The sequence below is a fragment of the Symphalangus syndactylus genome, chromosome 12 (assembly GCF_028878055.3).
Source record: "Symphalangus syndactylus isolate Jambi chromosome 12, NHGRI_mSymSyn1-v2.1_pri, whole genome shotgun sequence".
Classification (NCBI taxonomy): Eukaryota; Metazoa; Chordata; class Mammalia; order Primates; family Hylobatidae; genus Symphalangus; species Symphalangus syndactylus.
In genome coordinates this window covers 63,033,804-63,058,074 of record NC_072441.2, presented here as the reverse complement: position 1 = coordinate 63,058,074, position 24,271 = coordinate 63,033,804, and the positions used below count along the sequence as shown (strand labels likewise).

Genomic DNA, 24,271 nt, shown 5'->3' with positions numbered 1-24,271 from the left:
TGGGCCAACTCGCTCAACATTGCCTGGGAGAATGGTCAGCCCCAGTATTAGAGACTCAAGACAATTAACATTTTCAAGTTCTATGACCTTGACCAATTAGTTGACCTCTCCAGACCTCAGTTACTTCATTCACAAAATGGGGATAGAGTCATGGAATGACTGTGAGATTAAATGAGATAATGTTTATGAATGTGTGAAAGTTGTCAGAATCAAAATGGAATCACTAACAAGAAATCCCTGATAAATAGAGCTAGGGAAGGCCCTGAAGAGAGCGTTCTCATGCTTGTATGCCTGGTAACAAAAGCTATCACAAAAGATTGCAAAAGCCACAACCTCCTACAAAAGCCATTACAACCTTACACAAAAAAGACTTCTGCAAAGACATCTGCCCAGCAACTGCCTGTCCAACCTTGGACTGGCATCACCCTTGTTATTGATCTTTATAGCCAAGGATAATTATTTCATAACAATTATGTAATCCTCCACCTTTTTTCTGTTAAAAACCTTTGTCTTCCTCTACCTCCCTGAATACATGCATTACTAAGGCAGGCATATTCCTATGCAATGCTCTATTCCCAAATAAATATTCTTTTCTTTTACAGAGACTCTCTTTGTTTGTTATTTAGGTTGACAATGGATCTGTTTTGTAAATGTTGATTTTTCATCTTTAAGTACCAGAGTAAATGCAATGTTCTTGAATGAGATACTGACCAAACTTACAGATATTAAACTGAGGCATGGAGAGAGGTGGCATCCATAGCAGTCAAGTAAATCAGAAAGTGCTGCCTTCACTGCTGTTGACCGTTGTGATTACCTCGGTTTCTGCTGCCTCCTTGGGAGCTGGAATAATGCACAGGTGAAGGGTTGGAGAGGGTAAGTTTCCTATGAGATTTCCAAAGGGAATTCCTTCACTAATGAAACAATCAGTCACTGAACACCTTCTATGAGCCAGATGCTTTTCTAGGCACCATGAAGGCTAAAGACAAGACACTGAAGTTTTAAAAAGGCCTTGATTCTGGCCAGGTGTGGTGGCTCACGCCTGTAATCTCAGCACTTTGGGAGGCCAAGATGGGCGGATCACCTGAGGTCGGGAGTTCAAGACCAGCTTGACCAACATGGAGAAACCCCCTCTCTACTAAAAATACAAAAAAGTTAGTGGGGTGTGGTGGCACATGCCTGTAATCCCAGCTACTCGGGAGGCTGAGGCAGGAGAATCGCTTGAACCTGGGAGGCGGAGGTTGCGGTGAGCCGAGATTGCGCCATTGCACTCCAGCCTGGGCAACAAGAGCGAAATACCATCTCAAAAAAAAAAAAAAAAAAAAGGAAAGAAAAGAAAAAGGCCTTGATTCTGAGGTTTGGTGCTTCACTATTTATCCTCCTTCCTCTCCCTCTCTCTTTCTCCCACCCAGGAGAGCTCTGTCCCTGAAAGGAATGGGGAGAGACAGATGCCTACCCTATTCAAGTCCTCTCCGAGAATCTGGTGCCCATCAGCAAGCCGTGGTGGCTCATATCTGTAATCCCAGAAGTTTGGGAGGCCGAAGCAGGAGGATTGCTTGAAGCCAGGAGTTTGAGACCAGCCTGGGCAACAGATGAGACCCCATCTCTATAAAAAAAAAAAAAAAAATTTTCAAAAGAATGTGTTTCCTGGAAACAGTAGTGCAGGCCCCAAGTTCCGGGCAGGGTCATGCACAGAAGCTGTTATTGGTATTGATCGTTGGTCTGAAAAGTTTCTCTTACCCAAAATTCAAGTTGGGTTTTTTTTTTTCATTATCTCCAGCTTATTAACTATATAGAGCACAAACCCCTTGAGTGAGGAAACCCTGTCGGAATTATTATTGCTATCAGCATAGAATTTGGCAAAGTAAGGGTAAGGGATCCATAAAGAAATGGAACTGTGGATCTACAGTGAGACTCTGAGATGCTTTATGATGACCCTTATCTCTAGGAGCACAAAGTACAATGATCAACACTCCCAAATTCCATATTACACTAAGCTCATGCAGGAGAGAAGGTAGAATGCACCTCTCCCCTCTGCCAAGGAGTGGAATGCTGCCCAATAAAGTTGCTTGGAGACATTATGGAAGAGGCTGTGGTGTCAATCCCTCCAGAGGGCTTCTTGCTTTGCATGAGGGAGAACTCAGGTAGGACATTCACACTCAGAGGTGTCCTACTCAGTCTAAGCTTCTAGTGACAAAGCTTCAAACCACACATGAGGAAAATGTCCCTGCTGGTCTCAAACTCTGGGAGCAAGAGTTCTCTCTCATGCAAAGCAAGAATCCCTCGGGATGCTTTCATGCTGCTCACCCGCTTTTGAATGGCTTTGCTATGTGCGGGCCACTTTCAAGACAGTTACAGAGAGCAGAGCATTTTCTCTCCAGCCTCCTCTACAACCAAAGCCAGGTATGTGATCCAGGCTCCATCACTGCTGGGAAGGGCAGCAGCAGAGGCATCTGGCTTCAGGGGAAGCAGTGATTGCAGGATTACGTTCCTCCCGCAGAGGGGCCCTGGTACTGCTGGCAGTTATGTGTGTGGGGTCATGCCAGGAACAGGAGCGGCAGGGGCATTGTCCTCACGTATGATTTGAAGCTTTGTCACTAGAACTTAGACTGAGCTCTCCAGTTCTCCCAGTTCCACAAGCTACCCAATGTCATTTTAATGAACTTCCTTTCCTATTCTTTAAACCAGAGTCAGCTTCTGTTGCTTGCAGCTAAGAATGCTGAATGCAATCTAATCCACATTTGCCTCAGCTGTCATTTCTTGAGATCCTAATGACAACAGCTTTCATTTGTTCAGTGCTTACAACGGTGCCGGGAACTGTGTTAGGAGCTTTATATTGCATTGTCTCATGAAATTCTCATAATGACACTGCAAGGTAAGTACTGTTTCTAGTGAATTTATCTTCCCATTTATAGTGGGGGAAAACTGAGGTATCAAGGCATCAGAGAATTTGTCCAGGGGCTTACAAGAGGGTACTAAAGTGTTGTGATAGTAGACAAGTTCTTGGATTTCAAGGGAGAATGTGGTAGTCCGGAAGAAATCTTTGCGCTCTGCTCTCCATGCTGGGGGGCACAGAACTCTAAGCAGGTCATTTTGTTTCCATGACATTCTCTTCTCTGAGGTAAGAATCAGTAACACCCTTCTAATCTGGAGATGGTGAAATAAAGACAAAAATATTTTACTGTCCAAGAAGGATTTTTCCAGGACAACAGCAGAGATAGTTGACAATGGTACATATTGTTACCCCACAAAGAGGGTCTCTGAAACCCACTGGGGAACACGGGGTAGAAATGGATGCAGAGCAAAAGAAGCTGCAAGCCTGAGTTTGACTAAAAGCCTCAGTGCACAGGCCTGCATCACAAATAGGTTTTAATACAGGTAATTTCTTTTCCATTCAGTGGTAAGCACTTATTTCATTTACCCAATTCCAAGGCCAATAAATCTTGGCATTAAGGCTGATTTGATGTGTATGCCGACAGTCTAATTAAGGATAGGGTATTTTATCAGCTCCTCTAAATTTTCATTTCTCTGGTCTACGATTTTCTATACTGGGTTGATCTTTTTTTTATTCATAAGGGCTTCATTCCCATTTGTCATGGCTGCATTAACTGGGCATCTAATGAAGACTTGGATATGAAAGTCTGCATCTCATTTATCCTCTGTAGCAAAATTAATAAAGCAGCAGGAAAATAGTTTCCTGTACTGGAACTTCTTTAGCCCATCCTGAGCCATCTAAAATGTATTTTGCTTGTGTTTTCCAGAATTTGGGCTCAGCTCTAAACTTTAGGAGATGATGTCCAACTTCAACTTCCATCCATTGACAGGCCTTACATACCCTGCTTCCTGCCCCACCTATTGCTTGGAGATCGAGTAATCAAGTGAAAATGAGGTCGTTCGGGTGGGCCTCTTCTGCTTGAAGAGGCTTGAAATGGAATGGCTGGGAGCTGATTTTCCCATTCATCCCCTCTACCCACATTTATTGAGCTTCTTCTACAGGTCAAGCTCAGAGATATAAAACAGACTCAAGAAGGTCACAGTCAAATAAATCATGACACCAATGTTGGCCAATGTCCAGTGAAAGAAAAATATCTTGGCCAAAGATCAAGGTTGGGAGCAAGCTGGAAAGATCATTTGCTCTATCCTTTTGCCTCGGGGAGGGTGACCCTCCCAACCAATGCTTGAATGAAGGGCTGCCAAAAGTCTGTGATATTTTTGACTTGTAGACTTTATGGGTATACGAGCAGATATATCCACAAAGGTTTCCTAGGGCTGCCATAACAAACTGGGTGGCCTAACCAACATAAATTTATTGTCTCACCGTGCTGGAGGGTAGCAGTCCAAAATCAAGGTGTCAACGAAGCTGCTTCCTTCTGAGGGCTATTAGGGAAGGATCTGTTCCAGGACTTGGCTATAGATGACTATCTGTTCTTTATGTCTCTTCACACCGTCTTCCCTCTATGTACATCTGTGTCCAAATTTCCCCTTTTTATGAGAACACCATACTGGACTAAGGCCTACCCTAATGACCTCATTTTTACCTGATTACCTCTGTAAAGGTTCTATCTCCAAATATGGTTGCATTCTCAGGTACTGGGGGTTAGAACTTTGACATACGAATTTTGGGGAGACATAATTCAACCCATAATAATGAGTATCTCTGAAGCTGGTTTAACTAAAGCTCTAAGACAGCCTCTTGTAGTACAGCATAGTTGGAACACCAGAAAGAAAGTTAAGAATCAGAAGTTAAAGGTCCAGATTAGCCCCTTCCCCTCTCTGAGCCTCAGATTTCTTCTCTGTAGAATAAGAGATCTGGACTGGGTCTTCTAAATCCCCTCACAATTCTCAGGTTGTGTGGTTGATGAAGTGACAGAAATTGAAGCAGTGTCGTGGGGAGGTTAATGGTCAGGCTCCACCACTTACAAGCATGGTGACCTTCAGCAAATAGTTATCTTCTGAGCCTCAGGGTTTTGTGTTTTTTTGTTTTTGTTTTTGTTTTTTAACTGTAAAAGGGGGATAGTGATGTTAGCTACTTCAAAAATGCTGTGAGGACCAAGAGACCCTTTGAATTGCCTGGCACGCCATTGTCACTCCATGTATATGAACTGCTGATGATATTACTACCAATCGCTATTAGGAGTTAGGCTTTGAATCTACACCTCGGCTCTCAGATGGTGTCCACTATTAGAAGGCAGGGCTGTGTCCCCAACCTGTTCTGCATCCGGGTCCTGTGCTGCAGCATGAATGCAGTAAGATGCTTTTGCCAGCAAGAATCTAGTGATCCTTGTGACAGGCCTGTCCCCATTTCCACTTCATGCAAATTCTACCCTATTCCATTCTAGCCCAGCTCCTTCAAATTCATATTAGGGTTAGGACTAGAATTTCAGGTGACTTTTTTTCTTGCTGTATTTTATCATTTTTATGCTATAGAAAAGTCTAATAAAAAGAATAAAATATACTGATCTCATTTAACATAGCTTTATAAAGCAGGGCTGTAAATCTAGCCCTGCAATTGCAGCGGGATAATCTAGGAATCAGAGAGACTGAGGGGTTGAGGAGGACATATGTGATTTATTACTTAGGTGCACCGAGCCAGTCAGATTAACATTCAAAGGACTGAGCCCCGAATAAAGAGTTAAGTTACCTTTTAAGCATTTCGTGGGGTGGGGGGAGATCTGTGCAAGGGGAAGCATATTACAGAAGCGAGAAACAGTTATTCATTTGAGACATGCATTACATTATTTCTTACTTTTCGAGAAAAAACATGTTTTACGGCTTGAGTTTATCTGTCTAGTGACCTTGCAGCTGCACAGCTAGAGAAACAGGGTCTTCACAATGCCTGGGAAAGGGAGAGATAAGGCTCACTAGCCACAGACAGAAAAACAGGCAGATAATTTTTAAAGGACTCCACCTCTTTCTCCTTCTCAGAGGGAACTGGTTTTTTTTTTTTTAACATACAACTGAGTTTTTGCTTACACATTTTTGAATTTCTTTTAATTCCTGTTTCACAATCCCCCTCTCCTGTAAATGCCACACCACTTGAGGTCTATGCCAATCATTTGGCTCTTACCTTCACTGAACTATTAGTTATTCTCTCAGATGTGTCCTCACCTAGATTATAAGCAACTTGAGGAAACAAACAGGTTAAATCTTACTCAGATTTAACAAAACTTATTTATTGACTTCCACAATGCACCAGCACCTCTTACATAAAGTATCTCATATAATCCTCCCCGCAACCTGATGAGGCAGATAATGGTACCCCCACCTCACAAATGAGCCCCCTGAGGTTCAAAGTTCCCATGGATAGTCAGTGGCCAAGCCAGGATCCCAATTTACATCTGACTTCAAGGCCACCAAGCTAGCATAATGCTATCCTCACCCATGCTCTGCCAGCTCCACAAACCCGTGGATTCCTTTCCCTCACCCCAGAACCTTCTGAGTAGGGTTTTCTGTGGCCTTGGTGCCCCCTGGTGGCACATGAGGGCTCATTCCACTGAAAGCCTGTGACCCTAAGCATTTAAGAGTGATTCACAGCCCAATGTGGACAGCCCTGGGGTAGCAGAGCCCTCCGTACCCAGAGGAAAGCTAGCCTTTCTACCAGAGCTGTGCTTCTTAAACAGACTGTCAGGAGGATTCTACTTCTGATGAGTCAACAAGAGGAGTTAGGGTCCCCTGGGCCAGCAGCAGTGAGATGGCATACAGGGTCTGTGTTTCCCTCTCTACTTATCCCCCACTTCCCATCAGGACACGTGGGCTTGGGTATTCTCTGCTGGACCCTCCTGGCATTTTAATTTTCCAGGCGCTCATTTATGAAAGAGGGGAGAAAGAAGAGGAGAAGGTGGTTAAAGTTCAGGACCTAAATTTCTTTACCTTAGAGTAAAGGTAACCATAGACTTCCTTTCCCAAAAGACATCAAGACTCTTCAATAAATATTTATTGAATTTTTATCATGCTCTGTTGCACTAGGGATGCAGAGATGAAGACACTCTTCCTGTCTATGAAAAGTAAACATTAAGGGCTGGGTGCTGTAGCTCATGCCTGTAATCCTAGCATTTTGTGAGGCCAAGGAGAGTAAATTGCAGGAGTTCGAGACCAGCCTGGCAACATGGCAAAACCCCATCTCTACAAAAAGTACAAAAAAAATTAGCCATACACAGTAGTGTACACCTGTAGTCCCAGCTACTTGGGAGGCTGAATCACGAGCTCAGGAGGCAGAGATTGCAGTGAGCCAAGATTGTGCCACTGCACTCCAGCCTGGGTGATAGAGTAAGACCCTGCCTCAAAAAGAAAAGAAAAAAGATTAAGAATTAAAAAGAGAAAAGAATGAACTTTTTCAAAAGTAAACATAAAAAAATTACAATATAATGAAACAAATGCTCTAATATGGATGTCATGGAACTTTTCCTGTCACCCCAGAAATGGTTGCCGGCACTCAAAACTAAGAACAAAGAATTGTTAAATACCCCACAAGCTAAAGAAAGTAGAAAACAATTAAGGGTCAGATACTTTCTCCAACCATCACTCCAGCCCCTAGCACTTGCCCAATTTATATATGCTATTCCTCTCCCATTGCCTACCTGCACAGGGGCAAGATAGCAGCAGGGCAGAGAAAGGGGGTGGTAAGGAGTAGCCTGCTCTCTCACCTCCCATGTGGCAATGACATGTGAACCAGCTATCATCCTCTTCCTACCTGATTTCCCTTCAAAGGCCTTCCTTATAGCTGAAAAAGTAATCACCAGCCTTTCTGAGAATCCTTTTTTTTTTCGAGACAGGGTCTCATTCTGTCACCCAGGCTGGAGTGCAGTTGTGCAATCTCAGCTCACTGCAGCCTCGACCTCCCGGGCTCAAGTGATCCTCCCACCTCACACAAAGTACTTGAGACCACAGGTGCGCATCAGCACGCCCAGCTAATTTTTGTGCTTTTGTAGAGACAGGGTCTCCCCACGTTGGCTAGGCTGGTCTCAAAGTCCTGGGCTCAAGCCATCCGCCCACCTGGGCCTCCCAAAGTGCTGGGATTACAGGCGTAAACCACCATACCAGGCCTGAAAACTACCATACCTGGCCTGAGAATCCTTTAATCACTGATCTAGCTTTGAGATAATTTGAGATATCCTGGGGCTACATTGGCCAATACTGTGACCACTAAAAACAGGAGGCTACTGAGCACTTGAAATGCAGCTGGTCTGAATTGAAATGTGCTGCTAACTGAAAAATATACCCTGGATTTTGAAGACAGTACAGGAGAAAAAATGTAAAATATCTCATTAGTATTTTATCAATCACAGGTTGAAATAATAATATTTTGAATATATTGTTCGAATAAATAAAATGTTATTAAAATTAATTTCATCTGCTTTACTTTTTTTTGAGACAGAGTCTCACACTGTTGCACAGCCTGGAGTGCTGTGGCTCAGTCTCGGCTCACTGCAACCTCCACCTCCCGAGTTCAAACGATCCTCCTGCCTCAGCCTCCTGAGTAGCTGGGACTACAGGTACACACCATCATACCCAGCTAATTTTTGTATTTTTAGTAGAGATGGGGTTTCGCCATGTTGGCCAGGCTGGTCTCAAACTCCTGACCTCAAGTGATCCGCCCACCTCGGCCTTCCAAAGTGCTAGGATTAGAGGCGTAAGCCACTGCACCCTGCCCTGTTTTACTTTTTTTTTTTTTTTTGAGACGGAGTCTCGCTGTGTTGCCCAGGCTGGAGTGCAGTGGCGTGATCTCCGCTCACTGAAAGCTCCGCCTCCCGGGCTCACGCCATTCTTCTGCCTCAGCCTCCCCAGTAGCTGGGACTACAGGTACCCACCACCACGCCCAGAGAATTTTTTGTATTTTTAGTGGAGATGGGGTTTCACCGTGTTAGCCAGGATGGTCTTGATTTCCTGACCTCGTGATCCACCTGCCTCGGCCTCCCAGAGTGCTGGGATTACAGGCGTGAGCCACCGCACCCGGCTGTTTTACTTTTTTTAATGTGGCCACTAGACTATATTGCCCAGGCTGGACTTGAACTCCTGGGCTCAAGGGATCCTCCTGCCTCAGCCTCCTGAGTAGCTGGGATTATAGGCACATGCCATTGCACCAGGCAGTACTTATATTTTCTAATGCTAAGTTTTAAACTGCTTTTTCTAAAACTTATATGGCCTGTACTGTGTTACTCCTAACTTAACATGAATAATTTCTCTAGAGCAGGATTCCAAGACCCCTGAATTATAACATTCAAACTGGAATTTTGGCTGGGTGCAATGGCTCATGCCTATAATCCCAGCACTTTGGGAGGCCGAGGTGGGCGGATCACTTGAGGCCAGGAGTTTGAGACCAGCCTGGCCGACATGGTGAAACCCCATCTCTACTACAAGTACAAAAATTAGCCACGTGTGGTGGTGCATGCCTGTAATCCCAGCTACTCGGGAGGCTGAGGCAGAAGAATCACTTGAACCAGGAGGCAGAGGTTGCAGTGAGCTGAGATGGCGCCACTGCACTCCAGCCTGGGCAATAGAGCAAGACTCCATCTCAAAAAAATTAAGAAATAAACAAACTGGAATTTCAAGGAAGCTGCAAGCTTCACTATGACAGCTGCAGAATAAAAAGGGACTCTGAATGCCAGTGCAGGGTATTGGACTCTGGTTCAATACCAAAATCTGGTATCTTCCGATCTGGGAGCTGAGCCCCAGATTGGAAGGTAGGCTGTGAGTAAAAAGCTGGAGGTTTGTTACATGTACACATGTACCCTAAAACTTAAAGTATAATAATAATAAAATAAAAAATAAAAAAATAAAATAAAAAGCTGGAGATGAGAGAGTCGGAGGAAACTTAGAGCAAGGAATGATCCACAGAGGGGGTGAGGCTTACCAATTTGAATGTAAATTAGCACCACTTTTTCGGGAGGCAATTTGTAAGTATGTATCAAGAGTCTTAAAAAATGACCATATCCTTTAACCCAGTCATTCCATTTCTAGTAACTTATAAGGAAATTTTAAAACTGCACAAATATTTAGCTATGAGGATATTCAACCAGCATTGTAATAGCTAAAACAAAAAACAAACAAAAGCAAAAAAAAAAAAAAGTCCAAGTGTAGTGGCTCACCTGCAATCTCAGCACTTTGGGAGGCCAAGGAGGGAAGGTCACTTGAGACTGGGCTACACACTGAGACTCCATCTCTATAATTTTTGTTTTTTTTTTTAATTAGCTAGGTGTGGTGGTGGGTCCCTGTAGTCCTAGCTTCTTGGGAGGCTGAGGTGGGAAGATCGCTTGAACCTAGGAGGCTGAGGCTGGACTAAGCCATGATAGTGCCACTGCACTCCAACCTTAATCCACAATTAAGATACAGCTATAAAATGGAATATTTTGCAACTATTACAAAGGATGTAAGTGAAAACTTGACATGGAAAGACATTTATTCTAAACTCTGTAAAGAAGGCCAGCTACAGAATTGTACCTACAGTATGTATGTCAATTTTGCTTACAAAAAAAAACCATGCTGGGCGTGGTGACTCAGCCTGTAATCACATTTTGGGAGGCTGGAGTGGGAGGATCTATTGAAGCAAGGAGTTTAAGACCAGCCTGGACAACACAGCGAGACCCCCATCTATACAAAAAATGTAAAAATTAGCCAGGCATGATGGCTTGATTCTGTGGTCCTAGCCAGTCGAGAGGCTGAGAGGGGAGGATAGCTTGAACCCTGGAAGTCGGGGTTGCAATGAGCTATAATCGTTCTACTGCACTACAGCCTGGGTGACAGAGGAAGACCCTGTCCCCCAAAAAAATTACTTTAAAAAGGCAAACAAAAAACCATTAAAAGTATACATTTGCAAAGACAACTATCTGAAAGGATATTCTCCAAGAAGTTAAAAGTCATCTTTGGACAGTGGGGCCATAGGTGTTTTCCTGTTTTTACCAGCTTTATAATTAATTTTTAAAAGTTATTTTCAAGTAGTCCTACCCAGTCTTCCTTACGAGTTAGGACTCAAATGCCACTCTCTTCCCCTAAACTGTCCTGAGTCCCCTCACCATAATAAGCACCAATGTCTTCGTTAAAATCCCGACACTGCCAACGCTCAGCTAGGGGGTTGAACCTTGCTCCATCTCGTCCTTTAGTCCCTGTGTGCGTCTTTCCCCCTACAAGCCTATTGACCCCCTCCCAGAGGTCCCGTGTCTTCCCCGTACTTGCCCCACAGGCTAGATCAGACCCTGTCTGACCCCTGGGTTACTGTAAAACTTAAGATGTGTCCCCTAGGTCTCGGAGTCGGTTGAACTAGGGTCCAAAGGTTAAAAAACACTGACACAAAATGCCAGGCCACGAACTGAAGCACTGAGGCCCGGCTGCAGACCTCTCTCCCGAGAGGGGAATAATCCGTGCCGGCCGGTTCCGCCATGGAGCCAGCTGCGGGTCACCTCGACGGTCACCGCACGGGCAGCTCAAGCCTTCGCCAGGCTCTGTGCGGCGGAAGCGCAGTGATGTTTTCCAGTAAAGAACGCGGACGTTGCACCGTGATCAATTTTGTCCCTTTGGAGGCGCCGTTACGGTCCACGCCCCGCTCGCGTCAAGTGACTGAGGCCTGTGGTGGAGAAGGACGTGCGGTGCTGCTGGGTTCTGAGCCGGGGTGGTCGGTGGGTGGGATGGAGGCGACCTTGGAGCAGCACTTGGAAGACACGTGAGTAGTGCGCGCCTCTTCGGCCTGTCCTGAGGTCGCGGCGGAGGAACTTGAGCGGAACGAAAGGCGCGAGCTGCGAGTACCGGGCAGAGCGTCTCGGGGACGTCACGCGACCCCCGGGACATGGGATGAGGGGGCTAAGCCCTACCCAAGGCCGCAGGGCGGGGCGGGTGACCCAGAATTAAAATCCTGCCTGGCACCGCACATTCCCTCTTGAGCGAGTCTCCCGGGCCCAGGCCACGGGCCAAAACTACCTATCTCGTTGTTGAAATCGTCTTTACGGTCAGGGTGGTTCTGCGGAAGTTTTAGGAAACGGGTTGACTTTTGGGAAGATTGTGCCAGTTGTGCAGAGTCGAGCCCTGCAGTGTAAACAAACACGTATCTCCTGTGTGTAACCTATCAGTTACTTGGTGCTTAAGTAGATAAAAAATCATTCTTTAAATTTTTCGAACAAGCAGTATCTATGTAAAATTCAAAACTGGAAAAGTATAAAGGGTACAGAGAGACACCTGCCTCCCACCGATGTCCCTCAGCTTCCACTTACCCTCCAGGAGGTAACTTGAGTTTTTTAACAGTTGTTTTAAATGAGTTAGTACTAAAACATGCGTTTTTAACAAGAGTGAAAACATTCTAGATGTTTTTCATGCAGTGTTTGTGGCCCTCCAAAACTCAGCAGTACTTAGCACATTTTTTTCTCTCATCAGAGAGAAACTGGTTTATTTCAATTAATTAATTAGAACTTAATTTTTTTTCTTTTTTTTTTTTTTTTGAGACAGAGTTTCGCTCTTGTCTCCCAGGCTGGAGTGCAATGGCGCGATCTCGGCTCACTGCAACCTCTGCCTCCCCGGTTCAAGCGATTCTCTTGCCTCAGCCTCCCGAGTAGCTGGGATTACAGTCATGCGCCACCACGCCCGGCTAATTTTGTATTTTTAGTAGAGACGGGGTTTCTCCATGTTGGTCAGGCTGGTCTCGAGCTCCTGACCTCAGGTGATCCGCCCACCTCGGCCTCCCAAAGTGCTGGGATTACTGGCATGAGCCATCGCGCCCGACCCTAGAACTTAATTTTTTTCTTAGGGTGTGACAATGAAAAAAGATTGAGAAACATTGATTTAAAGCACTTAAACAATGCCTGGTACATAGAACACCTGTATGTTTGTACTTATTTAAGTCTTTTTTCTCCCATTATGTACATCAACTCTCTTGTGTTCCTGGAGTTAGAATGAAGAATCCCTCCATTGTTGGAGTCCTGTGCACAGATTCACAAGGACTTAATCTGGGTTGTAAGTATCTCTCATACCAACTATTTGATGAATTGCATAGCATCTGATGTTGACTTGGAGCCTAGCGTGCCATTATTTTCTAGTTTTTATTTCCTGTTACCTTGCCAGTTCTGAGTTTGAGAGTAGAAATTATCTCCAAATAACAGTATCAGAAAATTGAAACTTTTCAGTTGGTATTTATGAAGGAAGATGTTCCTTGCAGTCCTATAGCAATAAATAGTTGTCTCTACTAAAAATAACATTTGTATCATTTTAAATTGAGTCTAGAAAGGACTTCAGATAATGACAGCTGTTAACTATTTATTGAATGTATGCCATATGCTGAGACTGCTAGGTTCTAAATACATTATCTTTAATTTTCACAACAACCCAGCAAGGTGGGTGGTGTACAATTTTTAAGCTCAACTACGCTAAACAAGAAGTGAATAGGCAGTAAAATGGGATTTCAGTGTTGGACATACCTGGTCTCAACACCTTGCTCTTTCATTTGTTAGTAGTGTGAACGTGGACCAAAAAACTACCTTTTAGGGCTTTATTTTCTTCACTGAGTTGTTATTTAATAATGGTAATAATCATAGAATTATATTTATCGAGCTGTTATGTGGCAAGCACCATTGTAAGTGCTTTACATATACTCTTTTATTTCTCATAACAACCCAGGGAGGTAGAAAAAGAAATTGAGGGGCCAGGTGCAGTGTCTCACGCTTGTAATCCCAGCACTTTGGGAGGCCAAGGTGGGCAGATGACTTGAGCCCAGGAGTTCAAAACCAGCCTGTGCAACACAGTGAGACCCCCCCATCTCTTATTTTTAAAATAAACATATATATATATATATATGTTTTTAAAATTTAAAAAACGGGCCGGGTGCGGTGGCCCACACCTGTAATCCCAGCACTTTGGGAGGCGGAGGTGGGTGGATCACCTGAGGTCAGGAGTTCGAGACTAGCCTGGCCAACATGGTGAAACCACATCTCTACTAAAAATGCAAAAAAAATTAGCCAGGCATGGTAGCAGGTGCCTGTAATCCCAGCTACTCGGGAGGCTGAGGCAGGAGAATCGCTTGAACCTGGGAGGCAGAGGTTGCAGTGAGCCGAGATTGCACCATTGCACTCCAGCCTGGACGACTAAGAGCGAGACTCTGTCTCAAAAAATAAAAAAAGAAACTGATACAGAGAGGTTAAATAACTTGCCTGAGGTCATACAGCTAGTAAGTCGTTAAGCTAGGATTTTTGTCTGGCCCTGAGGCCTCTTAATCACATTTTTTTTTTTTTTTTTTTTTTTTTTTGAGACTAAGTCTTGCTCTGTCGCCCAGGCTAGAGTGCAGTGGCACGATCTTGGCTCACTGCAACCTCCGCTTCCCAGGTTCAAGCAATTCTCCTGCCTCAGCCTCCTGAGTAGCTGGGATTACAGGCGCCTGCCACCACGCCCAGATAATTTTTGTATTTTTAGTAGATACAGCCTTTCACCATGTTGGCCAGGCTGGTTTCGAACTCCTTATCTCAGGTGATCCACCCACCTCCGCCTCCCAAAGTGCTGGGATTACAGGAATGAGCCACTACACCTGGCCTAATCATGATATTTTAAGGTTATATAATATGTATAAAATGCTTACATAGAACTGAGACATAATACTTAATAAATGGTAGCAATTACAGATGAGGAAATAAGTTTGGAAAGGTAAATAAGTAAAGCATTCAGTTAATTAGTGACAACTAGTAAACCCAAGACTTGTTGCTCCTAACGCAGGAATGTTTAAAGCTCTGAATTTTTACTGGAAGGGTAACTGAAAGAGGTAATCTGTGTAACTCAGTTATGTTTAACATGCAGATCAGTCATTTGGGAGAAAAAGGGTAAATTTTTGGAAGCATTTGCCAGGCTCACTAATGGAAAGACTGAAATTCAGGTATGGAAATCTAAAACTAAATGAGTTCCTTCCAGAAACCTTCAAGGCCCAAACGTCAGCATCGGATCTGGTCAAAATGTTTTGTATAGTAATAATACATCCATATGCTCTGCCATAGTGGCATGTCTATTACCTGATTTGATTTCAGGTACAGTTAACTTTGTGTTGCCTTTATATGCAGAAATATATTGTAAAGTACACTTAGTAATTAATTTTCGTACCTAGAATTTATAGGTACTTTTGTACCCGAGATTTAGTTACTATAATATATACAGACTAATACAAACGTTAATAAAAAGACAATTCTGTTGACATTTTAAAACAGCCAGCTAGCTTATTCTAGCAGAAATACTCTATGAGCAATCAGGTGACATATATCATCTCTATTTTCCAGGCCGTGGGACCCTGTCAGATGAGCATGCTGGAGTGATATCTGTTCTAGCCCAGCAAGCAGCTAAACTAACCTCTGACCCCACTGATATTCCTGTGGTGTGTCTAGAATCAGATAATGGGTGAGTAGATTTCAGCAGATCCTTTCCTTTTTGTTCAGAAAAATTCCTGGTAAAATTGGCCGGGGCTGACCCTTTGTTCATCAATGATTCGTTATTCAGACTACTTTGGGAAAAGTTCTTAATCGTTTGGACCACAGGAACAGACAAGTTGATCCCTAAAGCTAATGTGCTCTCAGGCCACAATACTATTTAAATGAAGAATCAGAATTGGCAGAAGCTATCAGTTTAACAACAAAAAGAAAGTAATAAATAGCACAAAGGAAAACTAATCAGAGAATAAAAATTACTTTTTTTTTTCTTTTTGAGACAGGGTGTTGCTCTGTCACCAGGCTGGAGTACAGTGTTGTGATCATGGGTCACTGTGACCTCAACCCCACCAGGCTCAAGTGATTCACCCAACTCAGCCTCCCGAGTTGTAGCTGAGACTACAGGTGTGCACTACCACACCCAGCTAATTTTTGTATTTTTTTGTAGAGATGAGGTTTCACCATGTTTGCCAGGCTGGTCTCGAACTTCTGGGCTCCAGTAATTTGCCCACTTCAGCCTCCCAAAGTGCTGGGATTACAGGAATGAGTCACTGCGCCCAGATAAAAATTACTTCTAAAGTAATAAAATTACTAAAGATATTCCAAGTGATGGTCCTCAGAATAATATGTGAAAAAAAGTATATATATACAACTGCTACTATCACAGCCTTGTAAAAAGAAAAAACATACAGTCATGCATTGCTTAACAATGGGGATACGTTCTGAGAAATGTGTCAGGCAATTTTGTTGTATGAACATCATAGAGCGTACTTAAACCTAGGTGGTATACCCTATTACACACCTAGGCTGTATTGCTCTTAGACTACAAAGATTTGTAGCCTAAATAATGTAGGCAGTTATAACAGTGGTATTTATGTATCTAAACATAGAGAAGATACAGTAAAAATATGGTATAGAGAAATTTTTTAAAAGGTATATCTGAATAGGGCACTTACCATGAATGGAGCTTACAAGACTGGAAGTTGCTCTGAGTGAGTCAATAAAACTTTTTGACCTTTATAATAACACTTAAAACAATTGTACAGCTGTACAAAAATTATTTTTCTAAATTTTTTTTTTCACTTTTTAGACTTTTTTGTTAAAAACAAAGAAGAAACACACATTAGCCTAGGCCTGCACAGGGTCAGGATCATCAATATTACTGTCTTCTACCTCCACATCTCCCACTGGAAGGTCATCCAGGGCAGTAACGTGCATGGAGTTGTTATCTCCTCTAATGATGATACCTTCTGGAATACCTCCTAAAGGACCTGTCTGAGGCTGTTTTATAGTTAACCTTGTCTTAATAAGTAGGAGTAGTATACTCTAAAATAATGATAAAAAGTAGGCCAGGCATGGTGGCTCACACTTGTAATCCCAGCACTTTGGGAGGCCAAAGCGGGCAGATCACTTGAGGTAAGGAGTGCGAGACCAGCCTAACCAACACGGTGAAACCCTGTCTGTACTAAAAATACGAAAATTAGGCATGGTGGCAGGCACCTGTAATCCTAGCTACTCAGGAGGCTGAGGCAGGAGAATTGCTTGAACCTGGGAGGCAGAGGTTGCAGTGAGCTGAGATCATGCCACTGCACTCCAGCCTGGGCAACAGAGCAAGACTACATCTCAAAAAAAAGAAAAAAAGTATAGTAAATACATAAACCATAGCATAGTCATTTATTATTATCAAGTGTTATGTACTGTACATAATTGTATGTGCTATACTTTTTATGACTAGCAGCACAATTTGTTTACACCAGCATTACCACAAACATGTGAGTAGTGTGTTGTGCTGTGTAACGCTGGGACAGTTAAAAGGTCACTAGGCAATAGGAATTTTTCAGTTCCATTATAATCTTACGGGACCACCATCATATGTAGGGTCCACTGTTGACTGAAGCATTGTTATGCAGCACATGACTGTATCATATACATGCAAAGAAAACAAGGACCAGGAAAGTCTTTTTTTTGTAGTTCCAGCTACTGAGGTGGCTGAAGCAGGACAGACAGAGCAAGCCACTGTCTCAAAAAAAAAAAAAAAGGTTTGCTTCAACCTTTATAGTTCTCAACAACAGAATTGTGCATAAGCAGGCACAAAAGACTGATTTGTTGAACTTGAATGTAGTTCTGTTGCTCTAGCAATTTAACATTTGACAGTATAAAAACCTCCAGGATATTATTTATCCAAAAATATTAAGCATCTACAAATATAAGGTGCTATGTGGATTGCTTGAACCCAGGAGTTTGAGGCCAGCCTGGGCAACATAGCAAAACAGTGCCTAAAAAAACCAAAACAAAGAACCAGGGAAATATTAACAGTGGTTGTCTTTGTAGTAGGATTAAGGATTCATTTCATGTTCATATGCTGTATGTTTATATATTTCCCAAATGTTTTGTTATGTTTAAATATTGCTTTTATACATAGAAACAATTACATTATTTTATATATTGTATCCTAAACCAAACAACATCTTTAATCTTACAGTGAAGTCCCACTGATAACGTTTTACTGAATATTTTCTTCCTTGCATTTCAGGAACATTATGATCCAGAAACATGATGGCATCACAGTGGCAGTGCACAAAATGGCCTCTTGACGCCTCATATCTGTTCTTCAGCAGCCTGTCATAGGAACTGGATCCTACCTATGTTAATTACCTTATAGAAATACTAAAGTTCCAGTAGTTAGGCCATTCATTTAATGTGCATTGGGCACTTTTCTATTTATTTAAGAGTCAATTGCTTTCTAATGCTCTATGGACCGTATCAAGATAGTAAGAAAGGATCATGTTTTGAAGCAGCAGGTCCAGGTCACTTTGTATATAGAATTTTGCTATATTCAATAAATCTGTTTGGAGGAAAATGGATCTTTTCTAGATTCTTTAAACTTAACCAAATGTTCTTTTTGTTCAGTTATCAAATTGTAATTTTTTTTAAAGGTCTTTGTTCTAAATTACTTTTGTTTAAGAAGCTTCCTGAAATACCTATATTCTCACAGGTACGTCCATGGATCCCACCGCTATGCAGTCAGAAATCTACATACAACTTTTGACCCCTCAGTAGCCTACTGACTTAAACAGTAACACTAGTTTTCTATGTTTTATGTCTTCTTTTTTTTGTTTTTTTGTTTTTTGTTTTTTGTTTTTTTTTGGTAGACAGAGTCCTGCTGTGTCACCAGGCTGGAGTGCAGTAGTGTGATCTCGGCTCACTGCAAGCTCCGCCTCCCGGGTTCAAGCGATTCTCCTGCCTCAACCTCCAGAGTAGCTGGGACTGCAGGCGCACAACACCACACCCGGCTGATTTTTGTATTTTTAGTAGAGACGGGGTTTCGCCATGTTGGCCAGGATCGTCTCAATCTCCTGACCTCGTGATCCACCCGCCTCGGCCTCCCAAAGTGCTGGGATTACAGGCAATGAGCCACCACGCCAGGCTGTTTTATGTATTATATACTATATTCTTACAGTAAAGTAATCTAGAGAAAATGTTATTAAAACTATAAGGAAGATAAAATATATTCAATATTCATTAAGTAGAAGTGGATCATTATAAAGGTCTTTATATTTGTCATCTTCACATTGAGTAGTCTGAAAAGGAGGGTTTGTCTCACTGTCTCAGGGGTGGCAGAGGTGAAAGAAATTTCATGTGTAAGCTGACCTTTGAATGTTGTTCAAGGATCAAGTATACTATATGCCAGGAACTCATTTAATTATCCTTAACAACCCTATACAGTAGGTACTCTTACTTACCCTATCTTAGGTTTGTGTAACTAAGACTATGAAATTACCAGAGTCATCATTTGGACGCAGGACTCCAATTTAGAGTCTGTACTCTTTTTTCGCTCTGTTGCCCAGGCTGGAGTGCAGTGGCACGATCTCAGCTCACTGCAAGCTCTGCCTCCCGGGTTCACACCATTCTCCTGCGTCAGCCTCCCGAGTAGCTGGGACTACAGGCACCCGCCACCACACCCGGCTAATTTTTTGTATTTTAGTAGAGATGGGGTTTCACTGTGTTAGCCAGGATGGTCTCAATCTCCTGACCTCGTGATCCGCCCGCCTCAGCCTCCCAAAGTGCTGGGATTACAGGTGTGAGCAATCATGCCTGGCCCCACAAAAGAGTTTTGTAGTACGAACTGAGCCTCCAAAGATAGAATGAATGGATGCTTGCAGTAAAAGGAATATGGGGTTTCCAGGAAGAGGAAATGGCAGTGTAAAGAGTGGATAAACCAAAAGGAATATGTAATAGCAAATGCCTTAGTTTGGTCTGTGAGGTAGGAGGTGAAAAAGCTGGAAGGTAGGGCAGCTAACTCAAGGAACCCGAATATCTGCTTTTTAAGAAATCTAGGCTTTATCCTATTAGCAGATTGGGTTTTGGAGCAGGTGGGAGTAAAGGTGGAGCTTTAAAATTAATTTGTAGTGGCCAGGCGCCGTGGCTCACGCCTATAATCCCAGCACTTTGGGAGGCCGAGGCGGGTGGATCATCTGAGGTCAGGAGTTCAAGACCAGCCTGGTCAACATGGTGAAACCCCATCTCTACTAAAAATATAAAAATTAGCTGGGTGTGGTGGCAAGCACCTACAGTCCCAGCTACTTTGAGAGGCTGGGGCAGGAGAATCGCTTGAGCCTGGGAGGCAGAGGTTGTAGTGAGCCAACATTGCACCACTGCACTCCAGCCTGGGTGACAGAGTGAGACTCCATCTCAAAGAAAAAAAAAAATTAATTTGTAGAAAGAGCTCATTTTTTTCAAGGTGAGCTTCCTTTTGTTCATCTATGTATCTCCAGTTCCTAGCCCAAAGTAATAACAGCCAATCTTTAGTGAGTTTTTGCCACATGCTAAGCAATTTACATTCATTTACCTCATTTGATCCTCAATCTTACAAGGTATTATCCCCATTTTAGAGAAGAAATAGGTTCCACAAGATATTAGCTCAGGATCAAATGTAAGAGACAAAAAAAGCAAATTAGGCCAGGTGCGGTGGTTCATGCCTGTAATCCCAGCACTTTGGGAGGCTGAGGTGGGTGGATCACCTGAGGTCGGGAGTTCAAGACCAGTCTGACCAACATGGAGAAACCCCATCTCTACTAAAAATACAAAATTAGCTGGGCATGGTGGCACATGCCTGTAATCCCAGCTACTCGGGAGGCTGAGGCAGGAGAATCGCTTGAACCCAGGAAGGGGAGGTTGCAGTGAGATCGTGCCACTGCACTCCAGCCTGGGCAACAAAAGCAAAATGCGATCTCAAAAAAATAAAATACAAAACTTTGGCAGAAAGGGAATAAAGGAGAATGAAGAATTAAAGATGATTGAATTTTCTAGTCTAGGTGATAGAACTGGTTGCCTTAGAAAAAAAAGCAGTGAACTCGATAACAGCAAAAAGATGACTGGGTTTGATTTTAGATGTTGACAGAGCATCTTGGTGGTAATCCTTAATAGCAAGCATATGCTGAGTGCTTGCTGTTTACCAGGCACAATGCTAAACCTCCCCTAAGGAGCATCTCATTGCATTTACATTTTATTTATTTATTTATTTATCTATTTATTTGAAACAGAGTGTCACTCTGTCACCCAGGCTGGGGCGTAGTGGCACCATCTCGGCTCTCTGCAACCCTCTTCCTCCCAGGTTGAAGCGCTTCTCATGCCTCAGCATCCCAAGTAGCTGGGGTTACAGGCATGCACCACAACACCTGGCTAATTTTTGCATAGAGACAGGGTTTCGCCATGTTGGCCAGGTTGGTTTCAAACTCCTGGCCTCAACTGATCCACCCACCTTGGCCTCTCAAAGTGCCCGTGAGAGGTGACAGCGTGCTGGCAGCCCTCGCAGTCCTCGCTCGCTCTCGGTGCCTCCTCGGCCTCGGCGCCCATTCTGGCTGTGCTTGAGGAGCAGCTTGAGGAGCTGCTGCACCGTGGGAGCCCTTCTCTGGGCTGGCCGAGGCCGGAGCCGGCTCCCTCGGCTTGCAGGGAGGTGTGGAGGGAGAGGCAAGGGTGGGAACCGGAGCTGTGCGCTGCACTTGCGGGCCAGCTAGAGCTCCGGGTGGGCGTGGGCTTGGCGGGCCCCACGCTCGGAGCGGCCCTGGGCAGTGAAGGGCTTAGCACCCAGGCCAGCAGCTGTGGAGGGTGCACGGGGTGCCCCAGCAGTGCTGGCCCACCAGAGCTGTGCTCGATTTCTCGCCAGGCCTTAGCTGCCTCCCCGCGGGGCAGGGCTTGGAACCTGCAGCCTGCCATGTCTGAGTCTCCCCCACACCTCCCCGACCCAGCTGTGGGCTCCTGCGCTGCCTGAGCCTCCCCGACGAGCGCCGCCCCCTGCTCCACGGCACCCAGTCCCATCGACCGCCCAAGGGCTGAGGAGTGTGCGCGCATGGTGTGGGACTGGCGGGCAGCTCCACCTGCGACCCCAGTGCAAGATCCACTGGGTGAGGCCAGCTGGCCTTCTGAGTGTAGTGGGGACTTGGAGAACCTTTGCGTCTAGCTAAGGGATTGTGAGTGCACCAATCAGCACTCTGTGTCTAGCTCAAGGTTTGTGAACACACCAATCAGCACCCTGTGTCTAGCTCAGGGTTTGTGGATGCACCAATTGGCACTCTGTATCTAGCTAATCTGGTGGGGACTTGGAGAATCTTTATGTCTAGCTAAGGGATTGTGAATACACCAATGGCCACTCTGTGTCTAGCTCAAGGTTTGTAAATGCACCAATCAGCATTCTGTGTCTAGCTAATCTGGTGGGGACTTGGGGAATCTTTATGTCTAGCTAAGGGATTGTGAATGCACCAATCAGCACTCTGTATCTAACTCAAGGTTTGTAAATGCACCAGTCAGCACTCTGTGTCTAGCTCAGGGTTTGTAAATGCACCAGTCAGCACTCTGTGTCTAGCTCAGGGTTTGTAAATACACCAATCGACACTCTGTATCTAGCTAATCTAGTGGGGATGTAGAGAACTTTTGTGTCTAGCTCAGGGATTGTAAACGCACCAATCAGCACCCTGTCAAAACGGACCAATCAGCTCTCTGTAAAAGAGACCAATTGGCTCTCTGTAAAATGGACCAATCAGCAGGATGTGGGTGGGGCCAGATAAGAGAATAAAAGCAGGCTGCCTGAGCCAGCAGTGAGTGGTAAACTGCCCTGGTCCTTTTCCACGCTGTGGAAGCTTTGTTCTTTCACTCTGCAATAAATCTTGCTACTCCTTACTCTTTGGGTCTACACTGTCTTTATGAACTGTAGCACTCACGGGGAAGATCTGTAGCTTCATTCCTGAGCCAGCGAGACCATGAACCCACTAGAAGGAAGAAACTCCGAACACATCTGAACATCAGAAGGAACAAACTCCAGACACGCCACCTTTAAGAACTGTAACACTCACGGGGAGGGTCCGTGGCTTCATTCTTGAAGTCAGTTAGACCAAGAACCCACCAATTCCAGACACACCGGGATTATAGGTGTGAGCCACCACGAACAGCCTCCCATTGCATTTAGAATTAAAAAGTTATGGCTGGGCACAGTGGTTCACACCTGTAATCCTAGCACTCTGGGAGGCCGAGATGGGCAGATCACTTGAGGTCAGGAGTTCGAGACCAGCCTGGCCAATATGGTGAAACCCCATTTCTACTAAAAATCCAAAAAAATTAGCTGGGTGTGGTGGTGCACATAATCCCAGCTACTCAGGAGGATGAGGCACAAGAATCACTTGAACCCAGGAGGCGGAGGTTGCAGTGAGATGAGATTGTGCCATTGCACTCCAGCCTGGGCTGTGACTGAGCGAGATCCTGTCTCAAAAAAAAAAAATTAAGTTCTAACCGTGACTTCCCAATCCCTGCATGATTTAGCCCCTGCTAACCCCTTGAGCCACATCTCATGCCACCCTGTGTCTACCACATATTCCCCTCTGTCTGGCACAGCGTCTGGCACATAGGAAGCAACTGTTTTTATTGAATGAAATAAATGAACATACATTCTCATTTATTCTTCACAGCACCCTTTGAGGTAGGATATAATGTATCCAATTTATCAATGAAACACAAGACGTGCTGGAAAGAGCTTGAGGCTGGAAAAGGCTTATTTTCTAGTCTGTACAGAGCCAAAACTAAAGTATGCTTGTATGAGGGAGTCCCAGGACACTTCTATAATAGTTAATTTTATGTGTCAGCTTGGCCGGGCTATGGGATGCTCAGGTATTTGGCTAAACATTATTTTGGGGTGTAACTGTGAAGGTGTTTCTGGATGAGATCAGCATTTGAATCAGTAGACTGAAGAAGACTGCCCTCCCCAATGTGGGTGGAACTCATGCAATCCATTAAAGGCCTGAATAGAATAAAAGGCTAAGAAAGAATTTCTCACTGCCTGACTGTCTTGGAATTGGGACATCAGTCTTCTCCTGACTTTGGACTCAGACTCAGAATGGAACTTACACAAATGGCTCTCCTGGTTCTCAGGCCCTCTCAAACTAAAACTTACACCATCAGCACTTCTGCTTTTCAGGCTTCTGGACTCAGACTGGAACTACACCATCAACTCTCTTGAGTGTCCCGCTTGCTGACCAGAGTGCAGGCTTTTCAGTCTCCATAATCATGTGAGTCAATTCTCATAGTAAATCAACCTCAATATCTCCTCCCCCATCACTGGTTCTTGCTCTGGAGAATATTCTATTCTTTCTCGAGAACCCAGACTCATTCAACCCCTCAGGTTTGATAATTCACTAGGATGACTCACAGGACTGAGCATTTAGTTGTTGTACTTACATGGTTTATTAAAGTGAAAGGATACGAAGCTGACTCAACAAAGGCAAAAGGAGGATGGGGCAAAGTCCAGAAGAAACCAGGCAGAAGCTTGCAAGAATTCTTCTATCAGTGAAGATACACAGGATGCAGTTAATTCCTCCAGCAATGAGTTGTAACAACATGTGTGAAATGTTGCC

General features: G+C 44.1%; 1 protein-coding gene and 1 long non-coding RNA gene across 3 annotated transcripts; one reads left to right on the top strand and one right to left on the bottom strand.

Moving 5' to 3' along the window:
• Positions 1-782: 782 nt before the first annotated feature.
• LOC134733817 (uncharacterized) lies at positions 783-11,415 on the bottom strand. Its single transcript, XR_010117378.1, has 3 exons — positions 11,280-11,415; positions 1,454-1,603; positions 783-840 (listed from the first exon to the last, which is right to left on the bottom strand). It is a non-coding gene; the product is annotated as an uncharacterized lncRNA (long non-coding RNA).
• Positions 11,309-18,235, top strand: LAMTOR5 (late endosomal/lysosomal adaptor, MAPK and MTOR activator 5). Of its 2 annotated transcripts, XR_010117377.1 has the most exons (5): positions 11,355-11,650; positions 12,869-12,930; positions 14,758-14,833; positions 15,228-15,345; positions 17,905-17,929. XR_010117377.1 is itself a non-coding variant. In XM_063624586.1 (4 exons), exons 1-4 carry the CDS (start codon positions 11,370-11,372, stop codon positions 17,963-17,965), a joined length of 522 nt encoding a protein of 173 aa, XP_063480656.1. In that variant the 5' UTR covers positions 11,309-11,369; the 3' UTR covers positions 17,966-18,235. The 2 variants fall into 2 exon arrangements, 1 of the variants encoding a protein (XP_063480656.1); XM_063624586.1 differs by lacking the exon at positions 14,758-14,833 and having other exon boundaries at positions 11,309-11,650; positions 17,905-18,235.
• The last annotated feature ends 6,036 nt before the right edge of the window (positions 18,236-24,271 follow it).

Bases quoted from the DNA above. Each gene is read 5' to 3' on its own strand.
- LAMTOR5 (XM_063624586.1), top strand. From the start codon at position 11,370: ATGGAGCCAGCTGCGGGTCACCTCGACGGTCACCGCACGGGCAGCTCA. The intron at 11,651-12,868 runs GTGAGTAGTGCG...TCCTGGAGTTAG, and splicing joins GAGCAGCACTTGGAAGACAC to AATGAAGAATCCCTCCATTG. The intron at 15,346-17,904 runs GTGAGTAGATTT...CTTGCATTTCAG, and splicing joins TGTCTAGAATCAGATAATGG to GAACATTATGATCCAGAAAC.